This window comes from Falco peregrinus, chromosome 8, assembly GCF_023634155.1.
Source record: "Falco peregrinus isolate bFalPer1 chromosome 8, bFalPer1.pri, whole genome shotgun sequence".
NCBI lineage: Eukaryota > Metazoa > Chordata > Aves > Falconiformes > Falconidae > Falco > Falco peregrinus.
In genome coordinates, this window is record NC_073728.1 from 17,647,600 (window position 1) to 17,662,071 (window position 14,472).

Sequence of the window (14,472 nt, forward strand, 5' to 3'; positions counted from 1 at the left end):
TTTGTTTCTATATGTGTGCTTGTTTTGAGGAAAAACTAGCTAGAGTATTAGTTTCTCTGCTTTAAGAACTAATAATTAAAAAAAAACAACTTGAAAGTTTTAAAATACTAAATTTGCTCATGGAAACGTATTTTAGATTCAGAAAAACTGAATTCCATTTTTAGAGACTTAAATATGTGAGGAGCATTGTTCCGTAGATTACACAGTTGATACCTTTTGCACAGTACTATCACTTCAGTGTAGTGGAGGATGGAGGGATTAGAGTCATTCCCTATCAGTATCTCTGTGGGATGTTTATTGCTGAGCTGTAGAGACTCCTGTCTACAACTCTCTTTTTTTTTTTTTTTTTTTTTTTTTTTCTGTTTGCATGGCTTGATTGAGTGAGCTGAAATACTACTTGTGTCCTTCCCTATAAATACGTACTAATTCATGGGTCAGAAATGACATTGTTCAGTTCTAGTTGTGTGTTTAAATTTTATTTGCCTTCCAGATCTCCATTTCTAATTCCTTTTCCTCAGGAAGAGTTTATGTGGCGATACAGTGAAGGCTCTTGTCTGTAGAGAGATCTCCAAGGAAGAATGTTTTTGCTGACAACTGAGTATTTTGTAGTTTTATGCATTATACTTAGTGTTCAGCACCTTATACTATCCTGCAAATAGAACCTTCTATTTGACATGAAGTGTCATAAATACTGTTCAATCTACAAAGTACATGCTAGTGTGGGTTAAGGTGTGCAGTGTCCCCCACTGTATGTAACGTGAGCAGATGATAACACAGCATGACTTTCTATAGTACAGAACCTTGCTGATTCAAAGTTAATTTGATTTATTACGTGCCTTTGAAATGAAAATGTTGATTAATAATATAAAAGCAATGTAAACTGCTCGTGCTTTGGAAATGCCCTGTTCTCCATTGCAGTCTTACTGTACAGAGTCTGATTTGTGTGTCATCGCATTAACCGCATTAATGACAGCAAAGCATTAGAGGAGGGCACAGTTAAACAGGGTCAGAGAAGGCGTTGGTTCAGCAGAGCCAGATGGCTCCTGCATAGACAGCTGCGGCTCTGCTGAGCTGTTTGATAAGAACCAGAGGGGTAAGTCCTCAGTGACAAACCAACTGAGTCTGCAGTCTGCTAGTACAAACACTTTATTTTTGTAAATTTAGGACCTTCATTTTTACTCTTTGGCCTTTTTTCATTCAGGAACACATTCATTAAAACTTCCATTTTTATATCTTTGCAGCCTGGTTTCACTTTTTTGCCCTGGTTCTTGTGTACTTAGATACAGTGGTCAGAATGCTAATTAGAGATAACTATTCTTTAATGGTAAACTTGGTTGAGGTCTGTTACTGGTTATAACTAACAACTTGGTAGAGTTGAAAGGCGTTTTATTACGGTGTTTTAACAGTGCTGTGTATAAGTGAAAGTAGAAAACCTACAGGTTAGAAATTGAGCATACCGCTAAATTGGAGATTACTGTTTTACTGACAGTTAATCTGTGGAATGTTACCACATAGCTCAGCATTGCTCTGAAGAAGTTAGTCCAACCAAAACAGGTCCAGGAGAACACAAAATTTGCCTGTAATCAAGCATCTTGTTCCTTTGTACTTACTTGCTCAGGTCTTTTTCTGATTCTGGGAAAACACTTCAAAAAAACTTTTATGTATTTAATCTATCTGAACTGATCCATCATCACATTTTCTCAGAATGCCTGGAAGCTTTAGTTCAGATGTGAGGCTAGCCAGCTGCTGTAGAATGCAGGTGACGTACTATTAAATCCGTTTATGGCTCTGGTATTTTCAAAAGGTGATTATATAAACAGCTAGCTAATAGTACTGTACTTCATACGATAAGGTGAATTGATGACTGTTTTAAGTGGCTGTTACTGATAAGTACCGTCAAGTGAAATCTAGAGATTCCTTATAAAGAACAAATAGGAAGAGTAGGGCCTCTTCCACTGAGATGAGGACAACTGTGTATTTAGAAATAGTTTTAATTAAATTGTTGACAAAGCTGTCACTGTTTCTCCTGAAAATGAGCCAGAGGGCCATTGTTATGTTGCTGTGGTACCACTATCTGAAGCAGTTTCATCATGCCACTGTTTCCTCATAGGATAATGTTGGAGATTTTTTTTCCCCATCTGCTGTTTTTAATCTCCGCTGACTGATAAGCTTTTCCAGGAAGTAATTGGAAAAGTAAATTTTCTAGAGACTGGATGGTCTGGGAAAGGTGATCTTTCTAAAAAAAAAATTATTTGTGGGAGTGCTTTGATGTATGACTTTACAGCCTATGCCTGGTCCTTTTCCATCAAGTCTACAAGGAGATGATGATGGGTAGAGGGTCTCAAAAGTCAGGCATCACTTGCAGATAGCCAAGAGATAAAAGCCCTGCTGATGGGTACTTGTGAGTGGCAGCCGTATCTGTACAAATTTGAGCGGTTCCCTCTTAAGCAGTTAACTGGGCGGGGAGGGGTGGAAGCAAGATTGTTGGAATTTCATCAGTACATAGAATTTCAAATCTTTTCAAATATGAAAACATCTCACATAATTCAAGAATTTTTTGGTTAACAGGTTTGCAGATCTTGTCAGATTCCCATTTAGTGAGTTACTCTATTTTAACACTGACTGCTTAGTAGTGTTTTGCGTTCAAGTGCAGGTTTGTTGGGTGTTTTTTATAAACTGAGGAAGAAATTTCTTTTTTGTTTGAGCTGCATTACATCTTGGTACCTGTGTAGGCGTAGTAAATGGGATAAATGCAGAAGGCTATTCCCTAATTTACTTGTATGCTCTTAAGGTCACAACACATCACCCCAGAACATTTTTGACAACACGAGGTTCTTGTGTTGCGAACAGTGGAGTTACTGAGAACTGTTGAAGCTTAGAGGAAAAATGGATCGTAGTCCTGGGCTTGATAGTCAGTTCACACTTTTATGGAGAATTTCTCCTTATGTAAAATAAAAGGACTGTAATGCGGGCAGACACTTAAAAATAATCAGTCCCTGCTCAATTAAAGAATGGCTGAATTTTCCCCCGTTGCATGAGACGCTCAGTTGGGGGCTGGAGAGGGGGCAATAGCATCTAAGCTCATTATTTTGAAACCTTTGTTCAGATATGTACACAAAAATGTTCTCTGGCAAAACTCTCTAGAACTTTCTACATAGTTTAATAAGTTAAGCATAGTAAATTAAAATACAACCTTATTCCCATAATTCGTTATAATTTCAGATGTTCCTAAGGCCAAAAGAAAGAGAATGCAAAAGAAGAATAGAGAATCTGAAAAAGTTTCCAGGAAAAAACAAGAACAGAAAAGGAAATCACTTGAAAAGAAAATGAGGAGGCGTCAGCAAGAGGAAAGAAGTGATACTGAGAGCAAATCAGAAAGAAATCACCGGAACTTGAGAGAATCACACAGGAGAGATGACGTATCAAAATACCATCACAGAGATGAGTCCAATGGCAGAGATGGTTACCATAGTGGAAAGGATAGGAACCATGAAAGAAGTAAGGATCTAGAAAATAAACACAGTAATTCAAAACTGAAGAAAGCAGAGAGAAGAGCTTCTTTGTCTGATGATGAAAATTACAGACACTGGAGCAAAGATAATGGACATCGCAGCAGAAAAAGAGAAAGATCAAAATCTAGAGAGAGAGGCCATAACAATTCAAGTCCAAGAGAGGAGGAACAAGAAGACAGATACGGAAATGGTTCCGAGAAATACCGTGAGAAGCACAGCCGTTACTCTGACCAGTACAGAGAACCCAGAAAGAATGAGGACAGACGAAGGGATAGTTCTCCACACAGACGAAAATAATACCTAACCAGAGTTTGAAATCAATGTGCATTTCTGAGCTATTAAAACTGTATTTTAAAATCTATTACTGAACTTTCCTTAAAAAAAAGATTTTGTACAAAGTGATAGTTTGCATTTGTAAGTTTTCTCAGACTTTTTCAAATTTTCAGTACCACTTTTTTTCTAAGTATTGTTATGAGGCTTTCTTTTAAATTCTTACTTTGGAAAGGCAAAGCTGTTTATTTTGTGAATAAAACTGTTAAGATCTTAGCAAAACGGGTGTTTTTGTCAGTTTCAGGGGTTTGTACCTTTATGGTCTGAAAAGCATTGGTTTTTAACTTTGTTAATTGAAAGATACTGAAGGTAGGGTGATAAATCTAAGTGTTGCAGATTATGATGCAAATGCTACATGAGAAGGGTTTATGAAAATTTTCAAACATCGCAAGTGTTTCAGGCATTCTGTAGCTGTATATTTTTTCAGCTGCACAGACATAAAAGCAAGTTTGACCAATATTTTCAGGAAATACTTCAGGTGACTTTTTTTCCTCTTCTTCAAGAGTTAAAAATTGGAAAAGCAATATTACTGTTTTAAATTTCACATTTGAATGTGTGTCAACTTTTTCTGTTACTTTTCACAATGTTTTTTAATACTGTAACATCCTGAGCTAGTCACACTTGTGATTTTAGAGATAGGGGAAGAAATGTCGTGGGGTGGTGCTTTTTTTTTTGAGGGGTTTTTTTTTCCTTTCTAAATAAAAATTTGATTCTTAAAGTCATACATTTCAACTAGCCCTGCAAAGGAAGTGTTTAAGGAACATCTTTCACAGTGTATAATAATAGTAATAAAATTTAAATACACTTTTTTTTTTATTTTTCCCAAAAAACTTTTTTACACTTTTTGAACTACACATCGTGAAGTGCTCAAGTTTATTGGAAGTAAAGTTTTGGGGGCTGGTGGGTAGAATTCAGTTGCTGCAGCAGTTTATAATGTATAATGGTTCTACCTGGAGTCATTTGAAGCAACTAGCTCAGAATTCTTTGTATGAGTAATGAATCAAAATCATCTGGTTAAGACTTAAAATCTCACTAATAACAAAGGAGAATTTTTTAAGTCTTTTGGCATAAGTAGGAAATAGTGTGGACAGTAGGAAGGACAGAGGTAATGGTTGTATATTATGTAATTGAGGCTGTCACTACTTTTTTTTTTACTTTGTGAAACATATTTCATGTGTACATCATATTTCATCTTGTATAAAGCATAGAAAATATTTGAGCTGTTTTATAACAGAAAATAGAACAATTCCTAAGGAAATAGATCAGTTTTGCCTAAATCTTGTCAACATTTTTCTAAGAAAAATGTCATATTCAGAATTTTTTTCCTGTATTTATCAGAACTTAGTTCTGTAAGCTTTCATGTAATAAAACATTTTGAGTCAAAAATATTTGCATGGAAAATAAATTCAGAGAAAAAATAAGTTTTCTATCTTATATACCACACAGCTAAAAATGCTGTAGCGGTATCACAAGGTATATGTTGTTTAAACTGTGGTGGTTTTTTGTCCAACGCACTTCTCATTTTCAAAATGATTTGTGCATTTTGGCAGTATGTGTTAATTCCAGGAAAACAATTTGAAAGAATGCTTTCTAAAAAGAATTCTGCTGATAATGTAGAGCTGCTTTGATAGCTCTCTATGAACATTATTGAAAATTATTTGTACTCATAATGGTTTATTTGTACAAACTTAATTTATCTAGAGTAATACTTCATTTACTATGTTATGGGTTTAATAGCATAAATTTTATTAACCCATAACTTCTGAGATATTCTGTTCAAGTTAACAAGCATGTTAATTACATCTATAATAAATGGGACTACATTAAAATAATAAATGTGAAAACATTAAAACATTTATTAAAAAATAAAGCATTTGATCCTTGAAAATGAATCAGGAAATGCCAACTTAAACATCTCCAATTCTTTGTGTTATTTCATATGGGCTGATAAAAATATGGTGGTCTTTGACAAAGGTGAGGTTAGGCATTGAGGTCGGGTCTTAGCTGCATTTACAATTTCTTGATTTGTTTCTTTATTTCCAGAAAAAAGTAATAGATATTTAATACCTAGCTGTTATTTTTACCATTACTACTGTGGGCAGGTTAGTGTTCGCTAGAAGGAGTAAGACAATGAGAGAGGCAGTGGTCGCGTGTTCTTCCCCGTTCTTAGCAGACTATTGCTTAAGAGGTTCCTGAGCCAGAGGCACTGTGCATCTGAATAAGGCCTTGCCCATTGGGTGGCCTAATTTTTTAACTCATTTGGGGGGGATTTTGCAGCATCCGGTGCCAGCAGTTCCAATATTTTACTGTACGGTACACGTAAAAGTGTTTCCTTTATAGCTTCTGCCTGATCACTTTTACTATTTTCCAATGTGTTCTCTGAATAACAGTGTGCAGTTCCTGCTTGCTGTCTTGTGTGGGATTTTTATATATATATATTCTTTTACTCTTTCTTTTGCAGAAGCTAAAATTCACCAGTCATCTCTCCTTGTGCAGGACTGCTCCGTAGCCCTGATCAGTCCTCCTGCCCTTTATTTATTTGACTGTACTATTTGTAAGGGAAAGGACATCAAAGCAGCATGTGGTATTCAAAATGAGGGTGTTCCTGGAGTTGCACAGCGACATGAGCTTTGGGGGCTGGTTTGTTTGCTGCCCATCCTCTCAGTTGCTGTCGAGCTGAGCGATCCACAGCGATCCTGGGCTTTCTGTCCTCAGCGGTAATAGCTCATTGTGGACCGTGCACACTAACAAAGTGACTTGTGCATCTAGTCTGTAGTTCATACCGGAGCTCTAGGCTGTGTTTCAAATAGTGGTTCTGACTGAAAGACTGCACCACGTGGAGGTTCTATGGCATGGGCTATTTTAGTCGGTTAATCCTTGTTATGTAAAAACATGACTGAAACAGCCCAGCCTCAGCCTTCTGCAGCTGGGGCTGGTGATGACATTGTTGAGTAGGCCTCTGCTGTCAGCTGTCTCCTAGTGAAGGTACCTCTGGGCTGTGTTCAGGTCGTGGCTTGGCTGCCTCTCAAGATGAATTACTAAGCTGCTTTGGTCTTGCTGAACTGCAGGTTTCAGTCACAAGCGCTCTTGACTTGGAAGAATGTAAATGTTACGTCAGAGAAACGTGCTGTTTATTCCCCCTATAGCTAGCAACCTATACTGTTGGCCTTCAAAGTGTTATGCATGGGGGTCTTTGTAGTGATGCGGTGTTGGGCATCTGGGCCTTGGTCTTTGTGGTGTGTTTGAACATAGAACTGTCATCAGCTTCTTGGGTTGTCTCACACAGTTCCTTGTGCTGGTCGCTGTTCAGGTACGAGTAACTGTTGCGGGGGCTGGATGTATGAACCGCCGTTGCCTGTCAAAGGGGACAGCTGCTAGAGGAGACTTCCAGGCTCGGCTTGGCAGGGTCCAGAGCTGCTGTGCTCTTTGGGAAGGAATTAATTAATCTTTCAAAAGTGGTTCTAATATCCAAGTCCATAGGTACAGTAAGACTATCCCTTGTGCGAGGGCGCCCTGGCTGAGTTTCTGAGTTTCCTCACGGTGGTGGCGTTGGGTGTTGCAGAGAGGAGCTGCTGACTTGCCCAGTGAATTCACTGTTCATGAACGATTAAGTCTTGACCGATGTGTTTGTGGTATTTGTAAGAACTGTAATTCTGTTCTGTAACTGTAATTTTATTTGGAGCAAGGACTGTGAAGCTTGACTATTCATCTACTCAAGTCTGAAGAATGTTTTTTTGGGGCAATGACTACCACTGTTGAGGTCATCTTGTTACATAAATTATCAAAATATGACATCATAGTATGAAAGCACATAGATAAATTTTGGGATAAAACTATAACTCCTTTTAGTTAAAAATACTTTAAAATTTTCATTCACATCATGCTTTCTAAAGCAGTTTTAATTACTGTTTAAGCAATATTGCAGTCTTCAAATTGTAGATAGTTCATCTCCACAGTTCTGCATGGGAATGGAAATATGGCTACAAAAACCTCTTTGTCTGCATTGTTCATGTAAAATGAATTTTGCAGATGGGTCATGTACATATTGAAAATCAAATTCAATTCTGAAAATTATTAGTAGTACTAATTAGGTTTAGGTGGTGTATTACTTTGACCCAGGAGCATGGTGTTCTCTAATTTACTTAAGGCTCCAGTACCGTAATTCTTAACTTTTGAATGCTGAGTGTACTCTAAAATAGCTTGGCACATGTCAGCCACCGAAAGAATGGATGAGCTAGGGTGGACACTCCAAGCTCCAGTAGCAATTTAAGTGCCTTCCTGTCATTAAATTTGTAGGTTTATGAATATAAAAGAAGACACTAGCTCATCTTCATTCACCGTTCTTAAACTACTTTGAATTATCTTTCACTCTTGAGGAAAGCATAAAGCTAATTTTCTTGGAGAATCTGAAAAAGCAGAGACAATTGACCAGTGACTCTAATAACAGTCAGGGAGTAGGGAAGCTTATCTTTCAATCTATTTTCAATTAGGTTAGGTTAGTATATTGTTTTAAAGATTTTTTTGGTTGTGTTTTTTTTTTTTTTAAGAAATGGCGAAGCCAAAAATGTAGAGTATAGGAGTAGTTTAATTATAACTCTGCACTAAAGGTGTTAGTAGGTTAAAAGTGGCATGAGGAAAATGTTACTTTATATGCTAGAAAAACTTGAGGTCACTTCAGAGATGTTTTGCTTTTTATGTTTTCCTTAAGCAAGTCTATAATTTGGCTGAGACTAAGGATTTTCTTTTCTTGTCTACTCATAACTATCATCAAGCATTTTCTTCTAACTTCAAAAAAGGCTGTGTGTGCAATTTGAAACCTTAGTGTTGGGAAAATGGTTTGTTAACCCATAAAACAGACAAGCGCATTAAGAAAATTGTCACATTTTGTCTCTGGTTAAGATATATCTGTTTTGAGTTATCTTTTTCCATTATTTTGTAAAATGAAGTGTGGACTAAATTTTTTCTTGAGGGAGAAAATAAGCTGCAACATTTCTTAAAAGAGGGTGATGGGGGAAAGAGCAAGGGTGTGGAAGAAGATGTAAAGTTCCAAGAAACAGGAGAATTTGTCTTCCATGTCGGGGTGCTCATGGCAGGTAAGGAGGTGAGCTCAAAGCTGTTCTCACAGTGGGGAGCCACTGACACAGGTGTGTAGGTGCAATGCTAATTGGTTTTAGCTGGGTGACTGGTACTGCTCCTTAATTACTTAATTAAAATATGTGTTCTCCCTTTAAAATTGCTGGTCCCTTGGCTTTGTTTCAGTTGCTTACCTATTGCTTTCAGAGGTACTTTATGCCTAAGTCACAGTTGAGAGATCTCTTGTGAAATTTCAGATTATAAGCTTATTATATAATCTGTGTAAAAATTCCGTTGTTAATACCTTCCCTAAAATTTGTGTAAATTGAAGAAGATTCCTTGTATTTTTAAGTCCCCATGGATAAGCCCTCTCCATTCCATAGAGACATCCTTTTTCAGCATCCTTTTTTTGCCCTGGAGTGACACTTAGGCTAATTGGAGAGATGGCCATTGGTTTTTGAAAAGGAGAGGAGTAAGATCTTTCATCTAGTCAGTTACAGATGTTGCTCCTGCATCGCCTGTATTTGTGTTGCTCAGTATTCTTACTCTCATTAGGCTTTTCCTCGTTTTCTCCTGCTCTAGTTACAGTTTCTCCTTTTTTATTTTCCTAGCCCTCCTGAACTTTGTTCGTTATCACATGCAGTATTAGCCATTTAAGAAAGTATAATGCCAAAAATACACATCAAAAACTTACTGTATCTCACTTGCATAATGCATCAAAAAATGAACTTTAAAGGATAGCTTGGCTGAAGGAACAGTGTATGCACATACCTACCATAAAGAACAAGCGTGCAGCATGCTTCTTGTTTTCTCCTTACTTCAGAATAGTGAGGACAGTTGCAAGTTTGATTAGATTTGATCAGTCTTACATTTGTAAACATCTATTTCTGATTGCATTTATTTTGCACCACCTTTGCTAGGAAGAACCATTGGTGGAGTTTTACAGGTTTCTGAATTTAGGTGAAGAGGTGGTTGCGGTGTCTTATGTACGCCAACATGCCCTCAGAGGAGCTGCAGGAATACTAGTAACAGCAGAAAAAGTGAAGGGGAGTCAACACTGGATCCCATAGGCCTCTGTGTGCCTGTAGGGAATACTAAGAGTTGCTATCTTCTTACTGAAAGACTATGTAATCAGCCGGAGTCTTTCGGCCACAAAGGCTCATGCAGAGGGTCATGGGGGGAGGTGTGCACTGCTCAGCCAGTTTATCCATCACCTATGCCTGGGCAAGGCTATTTGGAGAGAGATGCATCTTACTGTCCCCTCCCTGTTGTCCCTCAGCACACAAGTTCAGAGCTGGGTGTGATATGTTGATGTCCATTCTGGTGATGATTGCCCCAGTAATGTTTCAAGCAAGGTGAACAGTAGCTCTGGTCAGCTGTTCACGTGCACTGCAGGTTTTCACAATGGCTGGCTTGAACCCTGTAAGTCTAACCTACCGTGGCTGCTTTATGGGTCATAAGTGAAGGAAACCTCTGCAGCATACAAGGAACTGAAAAAGCCTCTCTTGGGTATAGAGCCCAGAGGGAATAGCTTCATTATACCACGGTTAGCTTTTGCAAGTACTTTCCTCCTTTCCTCCTTCATATTCTGCCTGATTCTGAGTCATAGGTGAATGTCTTATGTGAAATTGAGAAGTGTCCCAGTTTTTCGTTTGGTAGACTAGAGGCACAATGAGAAGTGCCCAAACAGTCAACTTGAAAATTCCCCTGGAAATCTAATGTAGGCCAGTGGCACTGAAGGGCAGAAGATTCCACGAGTTCTTAAGTGGTTCCAGTTAGGTGGCTGACAGCAGCCCTTTATTTTGCTGTTTTAGTGAGAATGCCATCCTCCCTCTTTTGCCACCACGCGTTACTGCTGGGAGTGTTAAACACACTTCTTCAAGGAGATGTATGACAACAGTTCTCTCTCAATCTGTCCTCCCCTTCCCATCTCCCATGTGTCCCTCAAAGGAAGAGATGGTCACCTCTTTCTGTTCATTTTAAAAATGGTATCTCATGCCCCAAATCTGTTGTGTTTATATTCACCTTGATAAACAGGCTGAAGTAACTGATAGGTTTCATGTGGCCTTCTCTGGGTCTCCTCTGTCAGTTAACCTGTGTTAATAGATTTCAGTGTCAGGGCATTTATGGTGGACAGAAAGTTGCATTAATTTGGGGGTTGAAATAGCCAATTGAAAAGTTGATACATCAGATCGCATTATGCTAGAGGTGCAGACAGCCTTTGTGGCTTCCTGTGAGGGAGGAATACTTAAGTGCTGACTACCTGGAATGGGACACACACTTTTAATGAATATGCTTCCTTTGTTCAGGCCTTGAGGTTGGATGTCTGGTCTGTAGGCTCTTGTTCTTTGATTAGATTCACAGGGCCCCCTTCTTCTTGTGCTATACACTTTGTTATGAGTCACCAGAGGTGGAACACAGAAGTGCTTAAGGAAAAATTGAACCCGAGTGACTGACTTGATAAGTGATTGAAATGAGAAACTGAAAATACGCATTTGGGGAAAAAAAAAAAAAAAAGTCCCTTTGCAGCTCTGTTCCTTCCTGTCCTCTTCTCTCTGCACAAAAAAACCCACCCTTGTTATACCTCTTTGTAGAAAAGAGATGGTGCATCAGCCTGTTTTGATCACTGTTCCTGTTTGAAACTGGAATTCTTTGAGATGTCATCCACAACTGCTTCACAGCCCATCATTTCCTCCACTCGTGCTGAGTATGTGATTATGGCTGTGAGGAGAAACCATGAGGATAGGTTCATACTAAGCCCATGGCAGGGAAGGAGGCAGCCTCCGTGGTCCTCGTGGAACTTCAGGCTAAATTCATCCCTATGCACATGGAGGCAGTTTGTTTCATTTTGCAAAGTAATTATTTCCTCCTGTTTCATTTTTAGCTCTCTATTTAGAGGCACAGACATACTGGAGAAGGGTATTTGAGTTTTCCACATATGTATAAACACACACGCTTGCATAAAGTCTTCTATTTTAATTCTCTTGTTACACAAGAGTTTAAGATTAGTTGTATGTGTGAATTAATATGTTCATTGGAATACATTTCAGCTTTTTATACTCTGTGCAATGAGCTTTATCACCATACTATCTGAATAGCTCCCAAATGTTATTTTTCCTCTATACTCTGTTAACAGTACAAAAAAGTCACAGTCTTGATGTTGTGAAATCTGGCTGGGGAAAAAAAAAAAAAAAAGGATATGTGGTACATTAACTGAGGTTCTCTGGTGATATATGGTGTAATATAATGCCACCGAAGTAGAAAAATGTGTATTTTTATATATAGTATCTAATAACAGGCGCTTCGAAAGGTAGGATTACAGATACCAGCGTTGTTAGTGTATATTTTGGCGTCCCATTCTGGTGTTCTATATACATGCAATTATACTTCCCTTTCCAGGAGTAACTGAAGTTGGAACTTAACTGGAACAGTGCACATCAAGATGAGGCTCTGCCTCAGTATACCGAGGAACACGGGCGGCGCCTCCGGCGGTCTGTGTGACTGTGGTTACCAGCGTGGTCAGGAGCAATGACTCAGGTTTAGCGCTTAGGGTTTCCACCCAAGACTTGAGGTCTACCTCATTTTGGGTGCATATATAATCAAAGGCTTTCTCTGTTTAACAGTATTTATAGGAAGGCTTTATTTCCATAACTGCAGTTTCACTGTGGTTTATAAAGAAAATACAGCATGAAGACCAATTGTTTTAATGATCTGTATATCATACTCCAGTCGAGGCAGAGAGAGTTTCAAGGTTTGTTGCATGGCAGTTGTCATCCGTCTGTGACATTTTCATTTTGAATGAGAGTTTTAATTTGCACTTTAACCCTAGCATTGGCTTTAACTTAATCTTCTTCCTTGTTCCTAATAACTCCAGTCTCTCCTTTTTCTGTGAAGACCATTATAATCTCTTTTATAAAAATAAATTAAAGAGGATGGGGGGGGTGCTCATATCTGCAGAAACCCCCTTTTGTTTTCTTAATAAGCTTTCTGCTCCACCTGATTGTTCTGAATTACACGTGAAATATTTAGTTCCTTATCAGCCAGTGTTTCAGAAGCAGATGCCACAAATCTTGCAGACTATTACTATGGAATCATCTACAACATTAAAATAAAAAAGCTGTAATCTGTTTTAAATGTTTTGTTTTCATTTTCATTGAATGTCTCTCCTGTTACAAGACAGAGTAAGAAGTGCTCATTTTCTCTTCCATATAATGTTCATTATTGCCAATGTCCAGGGCTAAGTGCTTTTCTATTCATCTTTTCTGTAAACGCTTCTCCAGAGTTTCACTTCAGAAGGAAAGCCTTCACAGCCTATAATCATTCTTATTCCTTCTCCTTTCTCTCTTGTGCTGTCCTCTGTGATTCTATGCCGTACTCTGGAGCCATCAAGCAGAGCGTCCCAGTTGACAGGACCATACCACTAATTTTCAAAATGACATTGTATTTTCCTTTTTTATTTTTTTCTTTTCCTTATGCTTGAAACAGTCTGTATGTTTGCTTCTTGACAGCCACTGAATGGTGATCAGGGAGATTGAGCTGTCTACAGTGATCCTCTGGTCTTTCTCCCACAATTGGTGCACCAAACTTGTATGAATTATTCACAAATTTCCTCCAATGTCCGTTACCATGTTCTTGTCAACAATGACTTTCAGCTGCCATTGTATTGTCCTTTCAGCTAATTCAAATTCTTTAGTTTCCTATCACTTTTGTTCCACGTAAGCTGAATGACAGCTGGCAGTGCTACACAGCGTTAGAACATGGTTTGGGGACTGTTTCACTGTTAACCTATTGCCATACAGAATATCGACCATGTCTTTGTATGCTTTATATTCCAGCACCATGTTTCAAATCCCTGATCTCTTACCTCACAACCGGATTGTTTCTTTAATAGCCTCTTGTGCAGGACTTCTTAAAGGCTTTTTGAATGTCCAGATGAATGACGTTATTCCAGGTAGGTTCCCTCCTATATCTTTTGGTGGTTCCTATTACTTTGCAGTTAGGGCTTTTAATTTTTACTGAATATTTATCATGTAACTAAAAATGAGGTCAATAATTCCCCTGAAGACCTTTGATACAATTTATACAACTGACAACTTGAATTAAAGGATTAAATGGTTGAAGAGAAGATGAAAATCTTTACAAGGGGATAAATCAAGGACTTGGTGTTCAAATACAGTTTTAAAGGTATTTAAAAGGAAAGGTATTTAAATGAGTAAGATAAAGACTGTGTGTGAAAAATCCTCTCCCTTGTTGGGGCTCCAGGTGGTTGAGCAGCTTCGTTTGAAACTACTTCAGGAACAGCTAGAGTTTAATTTGTTTCATGCCAAGGACCAAAAAAAAAAAGCAGTGAAATAAAATATTTTACTTATTGAAAACCATCTTAATCCCTTGAACTGCTTAGTTCAATTACAAGCAGACGTTGCAGAGCTGCTGTGTCCCTGACTTGCTACAGCAGGTGACAAAAGCAGGAGGAAGTGTGAACACAGCGTCAGTCCCTCTAGATTTATTAATCCACTGTCAGGCCATGTGTTACCCCAGACGCAGAGATGCAGCAGCT

At 38.3% G+C, this 14,472-nt stretch overlaps 1 protein-coding gene across 2 annotated transcripts in view; it reads left to right on the forward strand.

The window, feature by feature from the left end:
* Positions 1-5,754, forward strand: part of CWC22 (CWC22 spliceosome associated protein homolog) — a 35,182-nt gene extending 29,428 nt beyond the window's left edge. For both annotated transcript variants that reach the window (XM_055812064.1, XM_055812065.1), the window contains exon 20: positions 3,223-5,754. In XM_055812064.1, coding sequence (XP_055668039.1) covers positions 3,223-3,809 — 587 coding nt within the window. In that variant the 3' untranslated portion in view covers positions 3,810-5,754. The remainder of the gene's footprint in view (positions 1-3,222) is intronic.
* The last annotated feature ends 8,718 nt before the right edge of the window (positions 5,755-14,472 follow it).